The following is a 17,912-nucleotide window of genomic DNA, read 5'->3' on the forward strand; positions in this document are numbered from 1 at the left end:
AGTCACCAATATTATTTTGAAAGTGGGAATCTTTTCTATAAAGGTTTAGAAATTTTTATTTATATCTTAAATGCTTGACTGGGCTGGGAACTTACTTTTTCCTTCATGTGCTCAGAAAAGTAAAATAAATGTTATAGCATAGTTTATAAAATTATTTTGAGCGATGATTTTTTTTCCAGTTGATTCACATAATTAGAGATATTACACACCATTTTACATTATCAAACATATGTGCATCTAGTTTTTCCTGGAGTTAGGACCTAATTAAATATTTTCTGATTTGGGCCCAATTCAAGTTTCTCCTTTTCCAGCCATTCAAATGCAAGCTCTTTTGAATTCACCCACAGATTGAATTGATTGGTACAGACCTACATTTGTCTTTTGCTCAGATTTAGTCTGTGCAGTGGACTTGAGTAGCAGATTTTTAAAGCTCTGCTAATGTGATGTAATGTTTTGAGAAAGTTTAGAGCATTCAGAGCAAATCATAATAATCTAAGTTGAGATACAGTAAAGGAAGGCTCTAACGGGAAAAGCTGCCTGATCCCAGTTCTAACAGCCAATCGAAGAGACTTGGGGCTCCATCCCTCTGCTCCTCGTGCATTTTGCAGTACTGGACAACTGCGTGGAAGATATCCCCCACTTTCCAGGACTTCTGATGAACCAGCCGCACGACATCTAGGAACTGAAATAAAACACAGAGTTAGGGTGCATGTGTCAGAGGGTCTGCGAAACCGTTTCATTCGACCACCCTTCCTAAGCTAACAGCTCACTTCTGAATCATGTCAGGGGACTGTTTTCTAGGATAGTCTGTTTCCTCTTCAGAATTTATCTAAAAATTGAATATGGAAGTAGCTTCGTGGGACTATTCAAGGTATTTAGCTTGTTGGTTTTCTGGAAGGCCAAAAAACAGTGATATCTGCTTATGAGGAGAGTGCTTTGAGAAAGTTAGCCAACACTTTAGCAGAAAAACTCCAAGAAAGCTTAACAGAGTCTTTCTCTACCACAACACTGTTCCTGCTCCTTCCTCTCTTCCAACATGGGCGATTTCCTGAGAGTTTTGATGAGAAATCATTAGGTACCCACCTTCCAGAAGTATTTTGGCCTCTCTCCTTTATGTTTCTTAAATCTTTAAAGGGAACCCATTTTTCTTCAGTCACTAGTGTGTGAAAGACTACATTGATGAGGTTTAATTCCCAAGACCCTTTGTTCTTTAAGCATAGGATAAATAGCTAGTATCGTCGCTTACACATATCTTGAACTTGATGTAGCTTATGTTGAGAAATAAAATGTGCATTCTTTATTTTTCTCTCTTCATTTCACTTTGCCACAAGCTTTTTGATATCCTTATTCCTGTCACTTGACTTCCTGAAAGTTAATCCTTTGGTGAGAAGTGACCATTAGAGTACACTTGGAAATAATTGCCATACAGCCAAAGTACTAATGTGATGATAGGTTTTCAGAATATCCCCTTCCGCAGACCCTGCGTTATCACATTTACTTGTGTCTCTGTAACGGGCTCTCTCTCTTGGCTTTATTTGATGACAGAGAAAAACTACAATTTGAATTAATGGTGTAAATTCTATAACTAATGAACAATTGCCATTTCTTCCTGTACTTCACAGGGTCTGTGTAAAATTGATGCTTGCCTAACTTACCTTAAAAATGGCTTCTATTTGGGGTAGTGTTGTGGCACAGCAGGTTAGGCACCACCTGCAATGCTGGCATCCCATATGGGTGCTGGTTCAAGTCCCTGCTGCTCCAGCCAAGTTCATAGGCCCCCCGCCACTCACCTGGGAGACCTGGATGGAGTCCCAGGCTTCTGGTTTTGGCCTGGCCTAGCCCTAGCCATTGCAGCCATTGGGGAATGAACCAGCAGACGTAAGATCTCTCTTTTTCTATCTCTCCCTCTCTCTGTAAGTCTGCCTTTCAAATAAATCTTTTTTTAAAAAAAATTACTTCCATTTGCAGGAAATAAAGATAATCACTTTTTCTGTGGTTATAGTCAAATATAAACTTCCAGACTTGAGAACCATGGTGAAAGTGAAGGAGATCTACTCAAATTATTCCGCCTTCGCTAGAATTGGAAAAATACTGTATACGCCAAATATGAGTGATATATGCTTGAATAAATAGAGGTTAAGTGGTAACTTTTACACAAAGGTATGACTCTTGATCAGTCTTGTATGACCCGCTCCTTATCCAAAACAAGTAGGCTATTTCAACTGTTATTTCTTATCCTGAAGTTGAATGTTTCTTCTTGGATATGAATTAAATAAGTTGATTTAAATAAATTTTCATTTCCTCTTAATTAAACGCCATATGTTAAAAAAAAAAATCCCTTCAACTGAATTGGGAGTTTCCTCCCAGCAGTTGCTATTTATTGATAAGAGGGGAGTAAATGGAATCAGGTTGACTGATCAAAGAGTCAATCTACTCAATATTTAGAGTCTCCTCAGGTCTGTTTTTCTCTGGGTGGGCCTTTCAGTAACAGAACTGTACATCTGTCTTCCAATTCCTCTGTCTACAGAAAAAAGGTTCTCATTGGATTTGTATATTCAGGCAAAATAATTCTGGTGCTGAATATTCAGATAGGGCCATCTACTCCTTCCCCATTCCAACTTGAAGAGCAGCCCTTCACCCTGGGTGCTAAGCTAAAGCCTCAAGAGAGGATGGCTTTGCAGAGCAACAGGAAAAGGAAAGGCCAAACATGGAAAATATGGAGGAAATGCCTGGATGGTCACCTGATTTTTAGCATCAGCTTCAACTGGCCGTGCCCCAGACGGTAAGCTCTGAATTGTGGGCTTGGGGAGATAAAAGATGGGGAAATTATTGCAGGTTCTTTTCTCCATGAAAAACACAGGTGTGATAAAACACAGGGTGAAGACCTCCCAAACTACTTGGCCACTTTTTGAGGAAAGTAACAAGTAGCATGACCAGAAATTGTAGGAAGTACTTAACTATATGTAACTTCACTCACTTCTGTCATCATGGGAAGTAAGCATTTACAGGTGAAATAATGGTGGGTTTGAGAGGTGAAAAGTTGGCCATAGGATTATGGTCTTTAACATGTCAGTCCAATGTTCTTTTTATGACAACTTCCTTCTGTATGTTGGTGGCAGGAGAATACAGAGCTGATATCTATTTGGAGCATTAGGAGAAAGATAGAATGAGTACCTGGTACATTTTATGAGAAGGAAAGTCATATTTGTTGGAAAGACGAGAATTGTGGTTCAGTTACTAGTCCTTCAATGGTTCCTTTCAGGTTTTTTGGGGGAGTCATTTTATTTATTTGGAAGTGTGTGTGTGTGTGTGTGAGAGAGAGAGAGAGAGAGAGAGAGAGAGCTTTCACCCACTGGTTCACCTTCGAAATACCCACAAAATCCCAGGATAACCCAAAACAAGCCAGGAAACCAGAGCTCAATGTGGTCTCCCACATTGGTGGCAAGGTAAAGATTCAAATACTTGAGCCATCACCTACTGTCTTCAATTATTAGGAAGTTAGAATTAGGAGTTGAGTCAGGGCTTAAACCTAGGCATTCTGATATAGGATGTGAGTATACCAAGCAATGCCTAGTTACTCCAAATTCTCACTCCTTTTAGGATTGTCTTATTTACCTTTTTCTGTGTTTACTCAGACATTAGAGACCAATCAAAAACTGGAATGTTAATTATATCCAGCTTCAGTTTGCTACTTTATTTCAATTACTTATAAGTTGTCTCATAGAGAGCCCCTATTAAATTACATTTTTTTTCTCTCAGCAGTGATGACAATAACTATTGAATTTATTGGTGCTTTATTATCCTTGCTTGTCTTATACGGTCTAAATCAAAATAAAACTATTTTCTAGGCTAGAAAATGAAAGTTAACTTTTGATATCTTGAAGCATAAACATTGTATTAAAAGTTTCAGGATGTTGTGAAAACAGAGACAGATGGGAGGTAGATGGCCACTATATTATAGATAGAAATCTTTCAGGGGAAGGACAACATCTTAGCTACCTTCTTATATATTGTGACTGCACTTGGAGGTGTTCAATGAATACTTGCTGAAAAGACAGAAGGAATGGATGACCAGGTTTGCAGCAAACATATTCAAACTTCTCGTGAATGGAATGGGGGAGGGAGCAGGAGTTGGGAGGGTTGCAGGTGGGAGGGAAGTTATGGGGGAGAAAAAGCCATTGTAATCCATAAGCTGTACTTTGGAAATTTATATTTGCTAAATAAAAGTTAAAAAAAAAACTTCTCAAGAAGACTATGTGAAATATAGATGCAGGTGGGCAGTTGGAGCAATGTTTAAGTCACTTCCTGGGACACTAGCATTCTATATCTGAGTGCCTGGTTCAAGTTCCAGCCCCTCTGATTATCATGCAGCTTCCTGTTAATGCACCTGGGTGGCAGTGAATGATGACTCAAGTACTTGCTTCCCCATCACGATGTGGGAGCCCTAACTGACATTCCTGGTTGTTCCAGGCTTTGGTCTGGCCTAATCCTGCAATTGCAGAGATTTTTGGAGTGAACTGGTAGATGGAAGATTACTCTGTCTGTCTTTCTCTATCTCCTGCCTTTCAAATAAAATAAAAATAAGTAATAAAACTAAAAAGAAAGATGGACATCTAGTATTTTTTGAGTGTGATCCTCTGATAAGCATTCTTGAATTTTAGACAATCTATTTCAAATCTGTCATTTTAAAATGAACAAACATATATTGGGACTGCTTGCTCAATAGTTTTCTACTGAGAGGATGCCCTACAACCATAGCAGGAAGTCATAGATCCAGGAATAGGCAGCACAGAGCTTGGGATGGGACCATGGTAGTGGACAAGGAACAAAGTAAAAGCTTTCTGTGAGGTCTGATTCTTACCACATGGTGACTGAGATTTGGCATGTACACCGTGGACATGAGATACCCCACCCCCCTCTCTCTGTTATTTATTTTATTTTGTTTTGTTTTTTCTGCTTACTGCAGTAGGAGTGGAGGGTCACCTCCTTCAACTCCATTAATCTTAACGTTAGAAGTTCAGTGAAACTATTCATTGCTTGGAAGCCTTCACCATCCCGCCTAGTTGACATTTTAGGAAATCAGTTAAAACTGTTTTGCTCGTTAAGTAAATACTCTCAAGAAGGATGATATTCCAGACAGTTATCAGCAATTTTTCATAATATTATGTAATACATACATATATGTGTTATAGTACAAATACAAATACAAATGAGCTGTTACTTATATCTCAGTGTATAGGGAAACTCCAAGTCATATTTTTGATTAAAGAGGTGAAAACGAGAAGTTTTAGAATAGTGATCCCTAAAGAGGTTAAGGTGGGGAGGCTAAGATGTCCTGGCATGATTCAATTAATCATTCTTTTTCCAGCTGTTAATGGACATCCAGGAAGTAGATGTTCCTGGTAGAGAAGGCTTGCACATCAAGTTTCTGTGGTCTCATTGATAGAGCCTCATGGGTCACTGACTTCTCTCGAGATTTCACCGAGGGATCACCAATGACCTTTGACCTAAGTCATCCCCTGAGGTTGCCTCCCGTCCCTTAACATGTCTTAGAAAGTTGAATCTATGTGATCTGGCTCCACTAAATATAGCATGTTCTAAAGGTTGTGATGACTTAATCTCTGACAGGGAGACCTTGAAACATCTGTGGAGCTGAGGAGCAGGAGGTCTCCTGCCTTCTTTTCATTCTTCATTTAAAAAATGTCTAGATCAATATGAAACTAGATTGTAAAGAAGCTAGCAAAGTATATTTCCAGCTTATTTCTATAGGCCTTATACAATCATATTCTATTGAGGGTCTGACCCTTAAGTTTCATCATGCCTGTTCACACTACTGCCTTGGTAGCTTCATAATCAGCTTTATCACATCAAGGATCTGGAGTTTTCTTTCCTCTGCACTGAAAAATAAAACAAATTTAAAGTTCATTTTTTTTTTCATTTAACGATCAATAACTAGGATTCCTTCCTATAGATCACAGTTATCATTTCTTTGGGCAAATATTTTGTCTTAGGAAATAAGAAGAATTTATCTTCTAAAATGGTTTTAAGTCAGTAAAATCTTTTAAGGAAAAACATCCCATGACAGATGATTTTTATATTCTTGGGTACATTTAATAAATTAATTGTTTATGAAATTGTATGGCAGACTCTGTGGGAGTTATTGCAAGCTGTGCAATTTTTTGAGAACATTCAACTTTGATTGCTGAAAGCTCCATGGCAGAATTAGATTTCATTATGTAGAACTGAGGTGGTCCCTATATTGCTCCTGGCAATTATAATCTCCCAGGTGTAATTCTGTCTGCTTTCTGTAATCCCAGAGACATTTAAAAAACCCTGATGCCTGGATCTTACCCCTCCCCAGAGGAGATTCTGAACTAACTGATCAAAACCCTTGAACTAATTAGGGTCTGTATAAATTTCCCAGGTAACTCTAAAAACTAATTATGGTTGAGAATCTTGACTAAAGGATTGTGTTGAAAACAACTTCCATGTTTAAAATGAAAAGTTTAAGTTTAAAATGAAGAGTTATTCCTTCTTTTGAGATGTGTTTTTATAGAATTTATACTTTAACTGTAATTCTTTTTTAAAAAATTTAACAGTCAATATTATCAACATCTCTCTTATTCTTTCCCCACCACTTTGCTTGTGGAATGGGTTAAGAACTTGGAAATAAGGCTGCTTTTCTTCTGACTCCCAATTTTTTAAGTGATAAGCATCTGTTTCCCTTCTCAGCATACTGCTTTCCATTGCTCACTCTAAGTAAACAAAGTAATTCACAATGTCAGTTTAAAGATGAAGAAAGCACAGGGTTTACTGGGAGACCTGTTACCAGGCTGTCCTAGTTTAAAGACACTCAAGGAATTTAAACAGAAGAATAAGAGATGAAGAGTAGTGATTTTTGGGTCCCATAACCATCACAGTCAACTGTGTGGTTGACTTTTTCTTTTTGAACAACTGAACTCATAAATTTTTGTGTATTTTGAAGTGATTAGGTAAATTTAACTGATTTCAAGGTCTTTGTTAATTAAATTAAACACTGTTTTAGATGATCAAGCGTAAGGATTTTGAGCCATTTTTCTCCTGTTGTATAGCATGTTTTAAGGCTATATCAAATTCTCCCACTCCTTCAGGATATTTCTTACGGAATAAGGTCTCAATGCACCAGGAAGGGAATATGAATTGTGAATAAAGTCCCAGGTGATTCTGCTTTGTGTGCATGTGTCTCATGGGCATAGTTTGAGAAATGCAGTTTTCTGTGTCTTTCTTAAACTAGTTCAGGAGAAGCTCCCAACACATCTCATAGTTGCTGTTACTACCCAAACCTCTCTTGGTTTATGTTCTCTTTTCTCTAGCTTCCTCTTGAACCAACATATAAACTCAAGAGGTAGGGAAATTTTGTCTCTTTTCCTTGTATCTCCAGAGGAGGTTGGTTTGTTGTTAATAAATATATGGATTAGACATAAGCAAATGAAAAGTAAAGCTTGAAAATGAAGGAGCCATGTGTTAGAGGAATGACAATGCATTGGGCAGCCCAAGTATTCGGAATTTGTCCTTTGAGTTGATCCAAAACTGGAATTAATTGTAAGTTTTCTTTAAGTGCTTTCTAACTTCACGGCCAATTTCACAGGTAGGTGTGCAAAATACGAGCTGCTTCAATATTTACTCACATTTTCTTCCCTGTTAGCCCATGCTCTAATTTCATAAGGCAGTGGGGAAAATAAGCAGGGAACAGCATAAAGAGGAGCATAATAGTTACATTAATTTGTTTAAAACCACTTCAAGATTCACATAAATAGGGACTCAGGGCATTCACCTGTGAATGATGTTCAACAGTGACAATGGGCAGAAGGCCTTTTCTCAACAGAGACTTCTCCTTAACTTTCCTTTTTATATTTTTATTTAATGAATACAATTTTCATAGGTAAAAGTTAGGAATATAGTGATTTTCCCCCCATACTCTCCTTCCCATTATTACTCTCATCCTACTACCTACTCCCTCTCCCATCCCATTCTTCATTAAGATTAATTTTTAATTTACTTTAGATACAGAAGACCAACTCTATACTAAGTAAAGATTTCAACAGTTTGCACACATACACATACACAACATAGAAAGTACTGTTTGCGAACAAGTTTTGCAGTTAATTATCATGATACAACTCATTAAGGGCAGAGGTCCTACATGGAGAGTAATTGCACAGTAATTTCTCTTCTTGATTTAACAATTAACACTCTTATTTATGATGTAAGTAATCACCCAAGGCTCTTGCCAGGAACTGCCAAGGCTATGGAAGAGTTTTGTAACCACAAACTCTGTCAGTATTTAGACAAGGCTATAAGCAAAGTGGAAGTTCTCTCCTCCCTTCAGAGAAAATTACATCCTTCTTTGATGGCCCCTTCTTTCCACTGGGGTCTCATTCACAGAGATTCTTCATGTAGGATATTTTTTGCAGCAATGTCTTGGGTTTCCATGTCTGAATTGTTCTCGTGGGCTTTTCAGCCACATCCAAATAGCTTTAAGAGCTGATTCTGAGGTCAGAGTGTTATTTAAAGCAATTGCCATTCTATGAGTCTGCTGTGTGGATTGCTTTCCATGTTAGAGATTCCCTCCTTTTAAATTCTGTCTATTATTATTACCAGGCAGTTGATGCCATTTATATGGTCTCTTTAACACTTAATCCTATTTATATGTTTACTTCAACACTTAATATGATCACTTTAACAATTAAGATGACATTTTACAGCTTTACAGTTACAAACTTCCTCCTCCCTCTATTATTCTCCTCCTTATTTTTTATTGAGATCTATTTTCAATTGACTTTATATATATATATATACATATATATATATATGATTAACTCTGTTAAGTAGAGTTCAACATATAGTATGAAGAAGACAAAATAGAAAATAAAAAATAATTAAATAAACTGAAAAACTGTTCCTCGACAGTCAAGATGAGGGCTGTTCAAATCATTGCTTCTCAAAGTGTCAATTCACTTCTACAGCCTTCATTTTAGGTGTGCTGTTAGTTCTCACAGATCAGGGAGAACATATAGTATTTTATAGTATTTGTCCCTTTGGGATTGGCTTATTTCACTAAGTATGAAGTTTTCTAGATTGGTCCATTTTGTTGCAAATGACCGGATTTCATTTTTTTAAACTGATGTGTAGTATTCCATAGTGTACATATCCCATAATTTATTTATCCAGTCTTTGGTTGATGGGCATTTAGGTTCATTCCATGTCTTACCTATTGTGAATTGAGCTGCAATAAACCTGGAGGTACAGGTAGCTCTTTTGTTTACCAACCTTAACTTTCTCAAAGCAAATCAGAAACCAGTGAGAAACTGTTGCTCTTGTGATAACACAGGCTCCATGGGAAAACATTCTGTCTTCTACTCTACTTGAAAATGGCCACTTAATTAAGTATTTAAAAGCAATATTGATAATAGAAAGGATGTCTGAATGTTGCTTAAGGATTTTCTTTATGTAACCAGTTCAGTCACAGACAACAAATGATGGTGCCCATTTATGGAAAAGCTGCCATGTATGTAGAACCTTAATTGATTCTGAAAAAAAGTTACAATATTTAGTGTCTGAAATTATGTTATTTAAAATTAAATTTTAAATTAGCTGATGCAAATTGAATGAATAATGTAGCATCTAGTGTTTTCTTGATAATCCTAGTGTAACATTTATTTTTTTAAAAAAATAGTGAGCAAAGGCAGCTATTCTTTTAGAGTTGAAAATGGGTCAAGGATAGACAAATATCAAGTCAGAGCGTGATGTATATAATTAAGGCATTATGGAAACACCCATTTCTCTTGCACCAAATGGAGTTTTATAGATATATATTTACAAAAAAGTATTGCTTCTTCAAAAAGGTGGATTGTATAAAAATATATTCCATTAAGATACAATTTGAAAAGCAGCATGAAATAAGGGAATAGTTGGAGAGCAAGTTGGAAACCAACCTGGTTTCATTTTCCCATGAACCTGGGAGTGTGCTCCGGAGAATGTTCTTTTTCCTCAGCTCATGGCAGGGGGCCCTTGGCACTGGGGAACTGTCAGTGTAATGATTCTCTTTCATTCTGCCTTTTGTACTGGAGTTGGGGGGAGGGCTGGGTGATAAGGTTGGAGTAGAGTTTATCAAATAGTGAACCTCCCAGCTCTTTGCAAATAAAGGTATGACAAGTATAGCTGGATCCCCAGATCTGGTTGGGATGGAACAGTGGGCAAGTCCAGGCATGAAAAAGGATGCTCAGCAGGCCCTTTCTTACAGAGGGAGACGTTCTGAGACCAGCAGTGGCTGCCTGAAGCTAAGCAGAGTAATGAACCATGAATTTTTTTTCCTACACATGCATATCTAAGATAGACTTGATTTTCTCAACCTACAGGGAGAACTTCATGGCTTCTTTTTAGAATATTTGTTTGCCATTATCACTACTTTTGTGCTTTGGGGGACATTATGAATTGAAAAAAGGGGTTACTTAAACACAAGCGCTATAACATCATGACGGTGGGTCTGATAACTGTGATGGTTACTGAGCAGTTAACAAGTAGGAAACACAGAGGCTTGAAACATGACCACGGAGATGATTTACGTCCCAGGTGGGTCAGCGTGGAACACGCAGGATTTCACTGTGCTACTCAGAGAAACATGCAGTTTAAAACTTTTGGAATGGTTACTTTTCATCAAGTATTTTGGACTGTGATTGATGATAAGTAACTAAAAACAGAAAGTGAAACCATGAATGGAGGTGCTACCGTACATTACTGCTCGGAGAGAGTTTGAAGTGGGAGAAGGCTTGGGAAATGAATTCTGTCCCCTTCCTGGTTGTTCCAGTAACCAGTACCCTGGGCTGGTGATACAGAAATGATAAGCTGCTCTAACTCCCATGTGTAAGGGCAAGAAGTTAAAGGGCATTTCCATTCAGGCTGCTAAATTTGGGCACTGAGAATTAAAGCACAATTGCACATTCAAAAGATTCAAAATTCTAACTCCAAGGTCATTTATCCTGAAAGAGATGCTTTTAAATAAAAGCAGGCAGTATTTTGTAGAGAAAAGAGAGTTCAGGGATGAGGCTATGCTATCATTCCTGAGAAATCTCTCAGGTGCCAGCTTCTCTGATTCCCAATTTTCTCATTAGTAAAAGAGATAAAAAGCACATTGTTCACTTCTCCCAGAAACAGTATAGGAGGCACATGGAGATACTAATGATAGCAAGACATAAAAATAGACCATGGTTTTGCAACAGTCAGGGTTTGAAAATATAATCCAAGGTTTTCAGCCTTAATATCTCAGGCCATGGATAGGAAGACATATCATGTTTTTAATATACTACCTTATATGGTCAAAGGGATTCTTCAGATAACTTGGTTAGAAGTTAATAAGAGAGATAATCAAGCGAACCTAATCTAAGCAAGGAATGCTGGCTGGTGGAAGATGTCAGAGATTGACAGCATGGAAATAGGAGTGGCCAAGGAAGTGACAGGAAGGTGAGCAGCCTCTACAAATTGAGTGTAGCTCTTAGCTAATAGGCAGTAGAGAAATGGGAACTTCAGATGTACAACTCCAAGGAACTGGATTAAGGCAACCCAGATGAGCTTGCACACTTTTCTTCTCTGGGAGCTCTTCGTGATAGCACATCCAGTCTGCTTGAATTCTGGCTCCTAAGTCCTGAGCACAGATCACAGATGAATTCACCTGGACTTCTGACTTAACTCGGTATTGTTTTAAGCTGATAAAATTGTGGCAGTTTGTTAAGAAGCAATAGAAAGCAAATACAGCATTATTAACTTGAAATTAATTAAATTTTTGCTTAAGGAAAATATTTTTAGATTTTGGAAAATTGAGCTTGAAGACATTTCCATACTTTAATCTTAATAGCTGAGATCCTACTATAGTTGATCTTAGAGATATGGAATTAGAGTGAGAGCTGTTATTAATTTTGAGGTTGGTAAAGGCTCTATTCCCCAGTTTTATGTTTCTGGTGCATGGGAAATGATATGAGAAAATTCTAATGCAAACATTTCATAAGGAATTAAAATGTCTTCTCAAGTAGGGGTGGGCATTGTGGCACAACAGGTTAAACCAGCCACTGTTCTGTAATCACCTCTGTTCTGATCCAGGTTTCTGCTAATTCATTTGGAAGGCAGATGATACTTGCCCCCCATGTAGTAGACCTGGATGAAGTTCCTGGCTTCTGGCTTTGGCCTGGCTCAGTCCCTACTATTGTGTGCATTTTGGTATGAATGAACCAGGGGATAGAAAATCTCTTTGTTTTTCCCTCTGTCTCTTCCTGTCTCTCTGTAACTCTAGAGCCTTCAAATAAATAAATAAACTTTAAAAGAATTCTAATGTTAAGAGTTAATGACTTCTCAAGTAGACATCAAGCATTAACAGTCAAGATACCCACATGCCAACCTGAATGCCTGGGTTTGATACCTAACTCCAGCTTCCTCCTAATGCAGACCTTGGGAGGCAGCAGTGATGTTTCTCTGCTCTTCATGTGGGAAATTAGATGGTGTTCCCAGCTCTTGACTTTAGCCTAACTCAACCCAGGCTGATGTGTGCAATTGGTGAGTGAACTAACAGATGGCAGCTCTTTCTCTCTCTGCCTCTCAAACAAAACAAACAAAAGAAATAACAAAAAAATGCCTCCTTTTTGACACTATACCACAGCCTGTTTTAAGTGTCAGTGTGCCTCACTTTAGTTTCTATTATATATCAGCTCCTTTCCTCTTACTTTTATTTTAAATAATTATTATGAAGAGATTGACCCCAACACAAGGAAACAGCAAAAATTAATGATTTTTTTGAGAAAGTTCCTGTAGTCTCTATTTTCCACATTGTCACCAACTAGTTAAGACAAACTGAACGTCAAAGAAGCAGTAATCATGATTATATTTAAACGAGGGAAGGAAATTTTCAAAGTTTTAGCTGTAATGTTGAGATCAGAGCAAGTCAAGATTGAACTCTTATGATTCCAACATATTTAGTGGGTTTTCAGCATTGACATAAACACAGATTCATTGATTTCTACTCAGACATGGAGTTCAGTACCTTTTCTATTCTGTTTTCCTGAGATTTCTTGAAGTAGATTGTGGGAATCCCAAGTTCGGAGGCAGCTATCCACTGTAGAGTTGCTCGCAGTTCGGCATCAGGGCACTCGGGTTCCAGGTCAAAGTTGATCACCAGCAGGCTCCTCTGGTGGCTGGATGTTCCCACTGGTGGTCCAGTGTCACATTCTGAACACAGACACAACCACAGCCTTACTTTGCTTTCCCAAGGGAGATCCCAGACAATTGTGTGTCAAAATCATGGGAATGTCGCTTACCCTTAATGTTTTCTGACTGTTGTTTAGGAATCTCCTTTTCTTCTACTAATTCACTTTGGGAAAAAACAACAGTATATGATTGGTAATGTTTAGGAAGAGTACACTGTAAATGGAAGATGAGGTGATGGGTCTTATTGATTGAACAGCTTCCAAAGGTTATTTTAGGTTCACTGATTTTGAACAATGGAATGCTGAGGAAATGTCCATTTGGCTATTATATAGGATTACTAAGTCTGCGGAAAAATCACCATTAGCCAATAAGAAGGCCAGATAACCTGGATGCTTTTAATTGGGAAGATTGGTGCATTAGCTCCAAGAAATGCATTTTCTCTTCTTTTCAATCTCCCTTCTATAAATTGTCACAACTTTGGACAGTCCAGGAAAGATTTTCTAGGTAACTAATTCTGACATGTAAGTTTATCTTTCTCCTGTATTTTACTTGTCCTTAAATGACCATATATTGTCATAGTAATTTTTTTAAAGCATGGTAACAACATAAGCTTGATTTTAATCTAGGAAAATATTTGTCTACAGGTATATGATTCTTTGATCTAAAATAAATGAAAAAATAACAAACTGCAGAAGTTAAGTTGTGCAACAAAATATTTCTGCTTATTTTAAATTTTCTTCTTTCTTTTTATAGTCTGGGGGTGTAGTAAGGAGTTCACAATTGATGTATTTCATTAGCTATGGTGATGTTTAATATTGGAGATGTTTTCATATGGTCAATACTTATTACAGAGCTTTGTACTTTGTGAGAGGACTCAGTAAATGCTTCCAAATGAGAGCATATGGCCCAATAGCTGAGAGGAAGTGACCATCCTGGAAAACCATGGTTGTCTTATATTTTTATACAATCTAGAAACTAGAGTAGAGGAGTTCTTTTTCTTTTTCTTTTTTGAGGAGTTATATTGGAATTTTGTTACATATTTCACACAACAAAAATACTGAATCCAAGAAATATTAGGTGCATATTTGTGACATTATTGAGCAAGATACATTTTTTTTTTAATTGACCTAGCAGTTTTGCTTATGATGATGTATGCAGGTAGGAGTGGGAGTCAGGAGTAATGGGAAGAAATTAAACTATGATACTTTAGTGCAGGCAGTGGCACTATAATTTGACTTGTGATGCTGTAAATGAAAACAAAGGAACAAATGCTTCAGATATATTCCATTACCCATAGGATCTGAGATCAGTTACCCTACCTGTCCTTGGTAAGGGGCTCTTTAAAAGGTGTCTTTTGATGATAGTCAGATTCTTCGTAATTGCTAAGATCTGGCTGATAGATTCCACTGTACTCTTGATGTTAAGAGATAGAGTCTAGTCATTCTCTCATGCATATCTGATTACACGTAGAAACGCCACTTTCCCCAGTGTCTAGATTTTCTGCTCCCCCTCTATTGGGTGACATATGGGAAGAGGTACGGTCTCTGTAATTAGGGAGCTGCTGGATCCTGAGTATGATTTCTCTGAATTCAAGATTTCCCTGGGGTCACAGGCTCATACTCTAGAGGCAGCTAAACCTGAGGTAGAAAAATACATTTACTCCAGTGTGCTGTTAGTTTGCTCATTTTGTTTTTTGACTTCTTTAAAAAATGTGTGTTCTCTTCTGTATTTTGACTCATGGCTGTGTGAACCAACAAAGAATGCTTGTAATCTTTAATCACTAAGGAATGCACTTGATTAAAAACTGAAATAATAAATATCTTAGTTCCAGATAGTGACTGAAATAATAGCTCAGGGAGCAACTTTAGTTCTATATTTTGCATCTTTCTCAAGTTGTAGAAATATTTAAATAAGAAACCAATGTATAATGGTCAAAAATGGGTCTAAATTCACTTGATTTTCCAGAAGAATTACAATTTTAATATGTTCTTGACCTCCTTTTGTCCTCCTTTTCTGTGTCACATTTTATGGAGCACATATTGTGTTTCTCTAAGTGCTTTCATCTGTTGGACTTTTCCCACACTGTGAGGAGCACAGTCATGAGTGGGAATGACACATCCCCATCGTGGTAATTGTTTTGTAGTAGACACATTGAGTAGTGCTAATCCAGGTTTCTACAAGTCAAGGAAAAACCATTCAAATTTCATTCTTTTGAAGCAAGTATAATCAATTGTGAAGACTATTGAACAGTCTCCTTTGGTGCATAGTACAATTTCCATGAATTTTTGCTTCCATGTATACAAGTAGGTAAAATCACAGACATTTCTGGTAATACAGATAAGCTTTATCTGAAATGATTATTGCATTTGGAGCAGATTTGAAATCTGAAAAGCAGGTGGTGGTTTGGTGAGTTGGGTGAGTTCTATTCTAAGTTCTACTTTTTTTTTTTTTTTTTGCATTTAAAAGCAAGATTTATTTAAGTAAGAGACCTCCAGCCAGAGTGGCCTGGAGGTGGTTCCAGAAGAGGGAAAACCCAAAGGGGCTGAGTGCACTGAAGTTTTTTAAAGCACGATTCTGAAGAAAACAACAACAACAACAAAACTGTCAATCAGTACAAGGTAGAGACATACCCATCAGAAGACCTGATTTGTAATCTTATTTACCCTGTCCAGCTTGTTCATAATAAAACAAAAGAGCCATCAAAGGCTATGAAGCCTAACTTGTTTTACAGTAAACTGGAAGCTCAAAAGGATGGACTCCCCACTCCCTTGCAATTCACGTAAGAAGGGAAGCTCCCAAAGATTGGGCAGGGAGTAACACTGAATTCTTACTCCAGTGAAAGGCAACCAGGGCGGTACAGACATGATGAAATCCGTGGCTGCATACAACCTGAGTGATCAACATGGATTGCCAAATGGAATTGGAGTGGTGGTCTTACAATCACTGCATCTCGGTGGCTACTTACTTAATCATGGCAGAAGATGGCATGCTTTCCTGATAAATGTCCAGGTCCATAATGCCAAGACTGCTAGTGGCACTACTGTTGCCATTGCTGACAAAGCAAAAGTTTACATATTAATGCCCATCTCTCCCATCTGGTCACACTGCCCACACTGATATTCCATTGTTGTGAAAGATTCTTCCTTTCATCCCCAGAAGAATTGTCTCTAGGATGCCTAAATTGGTATTTATTTCTGACCAAAATAAGAGAAAAACACAGGCATAAGGCAAACAGGCTAAAGCCAACAATAAAAAATAATAATTTATAATTTCTGAAGTAGTATCACACTTGGTGGAACACATCTAGGGGCTAAAAATCAGCATGGATCCTTTCCTTCTCATTCAAACTACAGTGAGGATATTTATATATCAGCAAGACGCTTCCTCCTGCTGGGTGCATCTGCAGAGATGAAAATACTTCTGAAAATGTTGGCTAGGGGAGAGACCAGAGTAATTATCTCCCTGTTTGTTGGATTTTAATGGAAATGAATGGGCTTCTGTTTTCCCTTTGTCATTCTGGGGATTTTTCTCAGGGCCATTTCACAGGATTTTATAGAATGTATACATAGCTCATCACTTTTCAATCTTACTGCAGAATTTACAAAGTCTAGGAATGCTGAAGTTTATCACTCCTTTGTCTTGCAAACTTCAAGAAGGAGCAACATCTGATACCTTATATATCACAAAGAAAGAGGAACACCTATTGCATTATTTTCATAGGTTGCACAATCAATACTTGGTCCAGTTACAAGATTGTAACTTACACATTGAAATGTAGCAGAACTGAGCCATGTTTTAGACTCTGCCTGTATTTGTGAGATGAAATGTATTCAATTTTACTGAACACTCAGAGTCTCCTTACACCTTCTCTATTTCCTAACGATGTCTCTTCCAAGCAAAGTTTTCAAAGGGTGAGTGCTTATGCCCTGGAATGGGACAGTCTTCCCTTAGGGATACCATGAGTACCAGCAAGACACCCCTACCCCTAATTTTAATTTCTTGTCCTAGGTTTCAGGTGGGGTTTTCATGACTATATTCATACATTGAACCCCAATGACTGTATTTATGAGCTTTTGCTCTTAAGTTCAAAGATTCAAATTCTCTTTGTTTTCTGTCTCTATTTTGTCACATTTTCCATCAGATTTGGGGATTTTAGACCATATGTTTGGCACTGTGAAATGTTCCTAAGTCTACACAGACTGATTGCCAGAGATAAAACTTTCAAAAAGGCATAAATACACCCAGATGTTTCTGAATCGTATTTTCCAATGGACCTCCCTGGAAACTTTGTGGACTTGTTGATCAAGTATCAAATAAGACTGTGGGCAGAAACACTGAGATTCTTTTAGAGCTTCTATCTCACAGAGGAGTAGATTTTAATAGATTTTAGCTTTTCTCTCCAGATTGGCCTGAGTCCTTCCAGATCTGATTTCTCCTAAGCATTTCTCTAGCTTCTCCAGAGAGCAAGAGTGATAAAGAAGGGGACAAACCATTCCAAACAATACAGCATAATGCAGAAACACTTGCCACTTATTCAACTTGCCTGTGTTGCATCTGGAACACAAATACACCAGCAAGAAAATACCAAGCAACACACCAGATGTCATTGCAGTGTTCATTAAAATAGCCATGGTTATCCTCATCAAGGAATGCACTAGCTGGGGTTTTCTAGGGGAGGGAAT

General features: G+C 37.7%; 1 protein-coding gene across 1 annotated transcript in view; it reads right to left on the reverse strand.

The window, feature by feature from the left end:
- Positions 1–520: 520 nt before the first annotated feature.
- The window catches only part of SPHKAP (SPHK1 interactor, AKAP domain containing), a 156,058-nt gene continuing 138,666 nt past the window's right edge, over positions 521–17,912 (reverse strand). Inside the window, exons 9-12 of the mRNA XM_062197386.1 lie at positions 16,196–16,282; positions 13,341–13,393; positions 13,067–13,251; positions 521–682 (exon numbers count right to left, since the gene is read on the reverse strand). Of these exons, the coding sequence (XP_062053370.1) occupies positions 521–682; positions 13,067–13,251; positions 13,341–13,393; positions 16,196–16,282 (487 nt within the window). The remainder of the gene's footprint in view (positions 683–13,066; positions 13,252–13,340; positions 13,394–16,195; positions 16,283–17,912) is intronic.

The sequence above is a fragment of the Lepus europaeus genome, chromosome 1 (assembly GCF_033115175.1).
Source record: "Lepus europaeus isolate LE1 chromosome 1, mLepTim1.pri, whole genome shotgun sequence".
Classification (NCBI taxonomy): domain Eukaryota; kingdom Metazoa; phylum Chordata; class Mammalia; order Lagomorpha; family Leporidae; genus Lepus; species Lepus europaeus.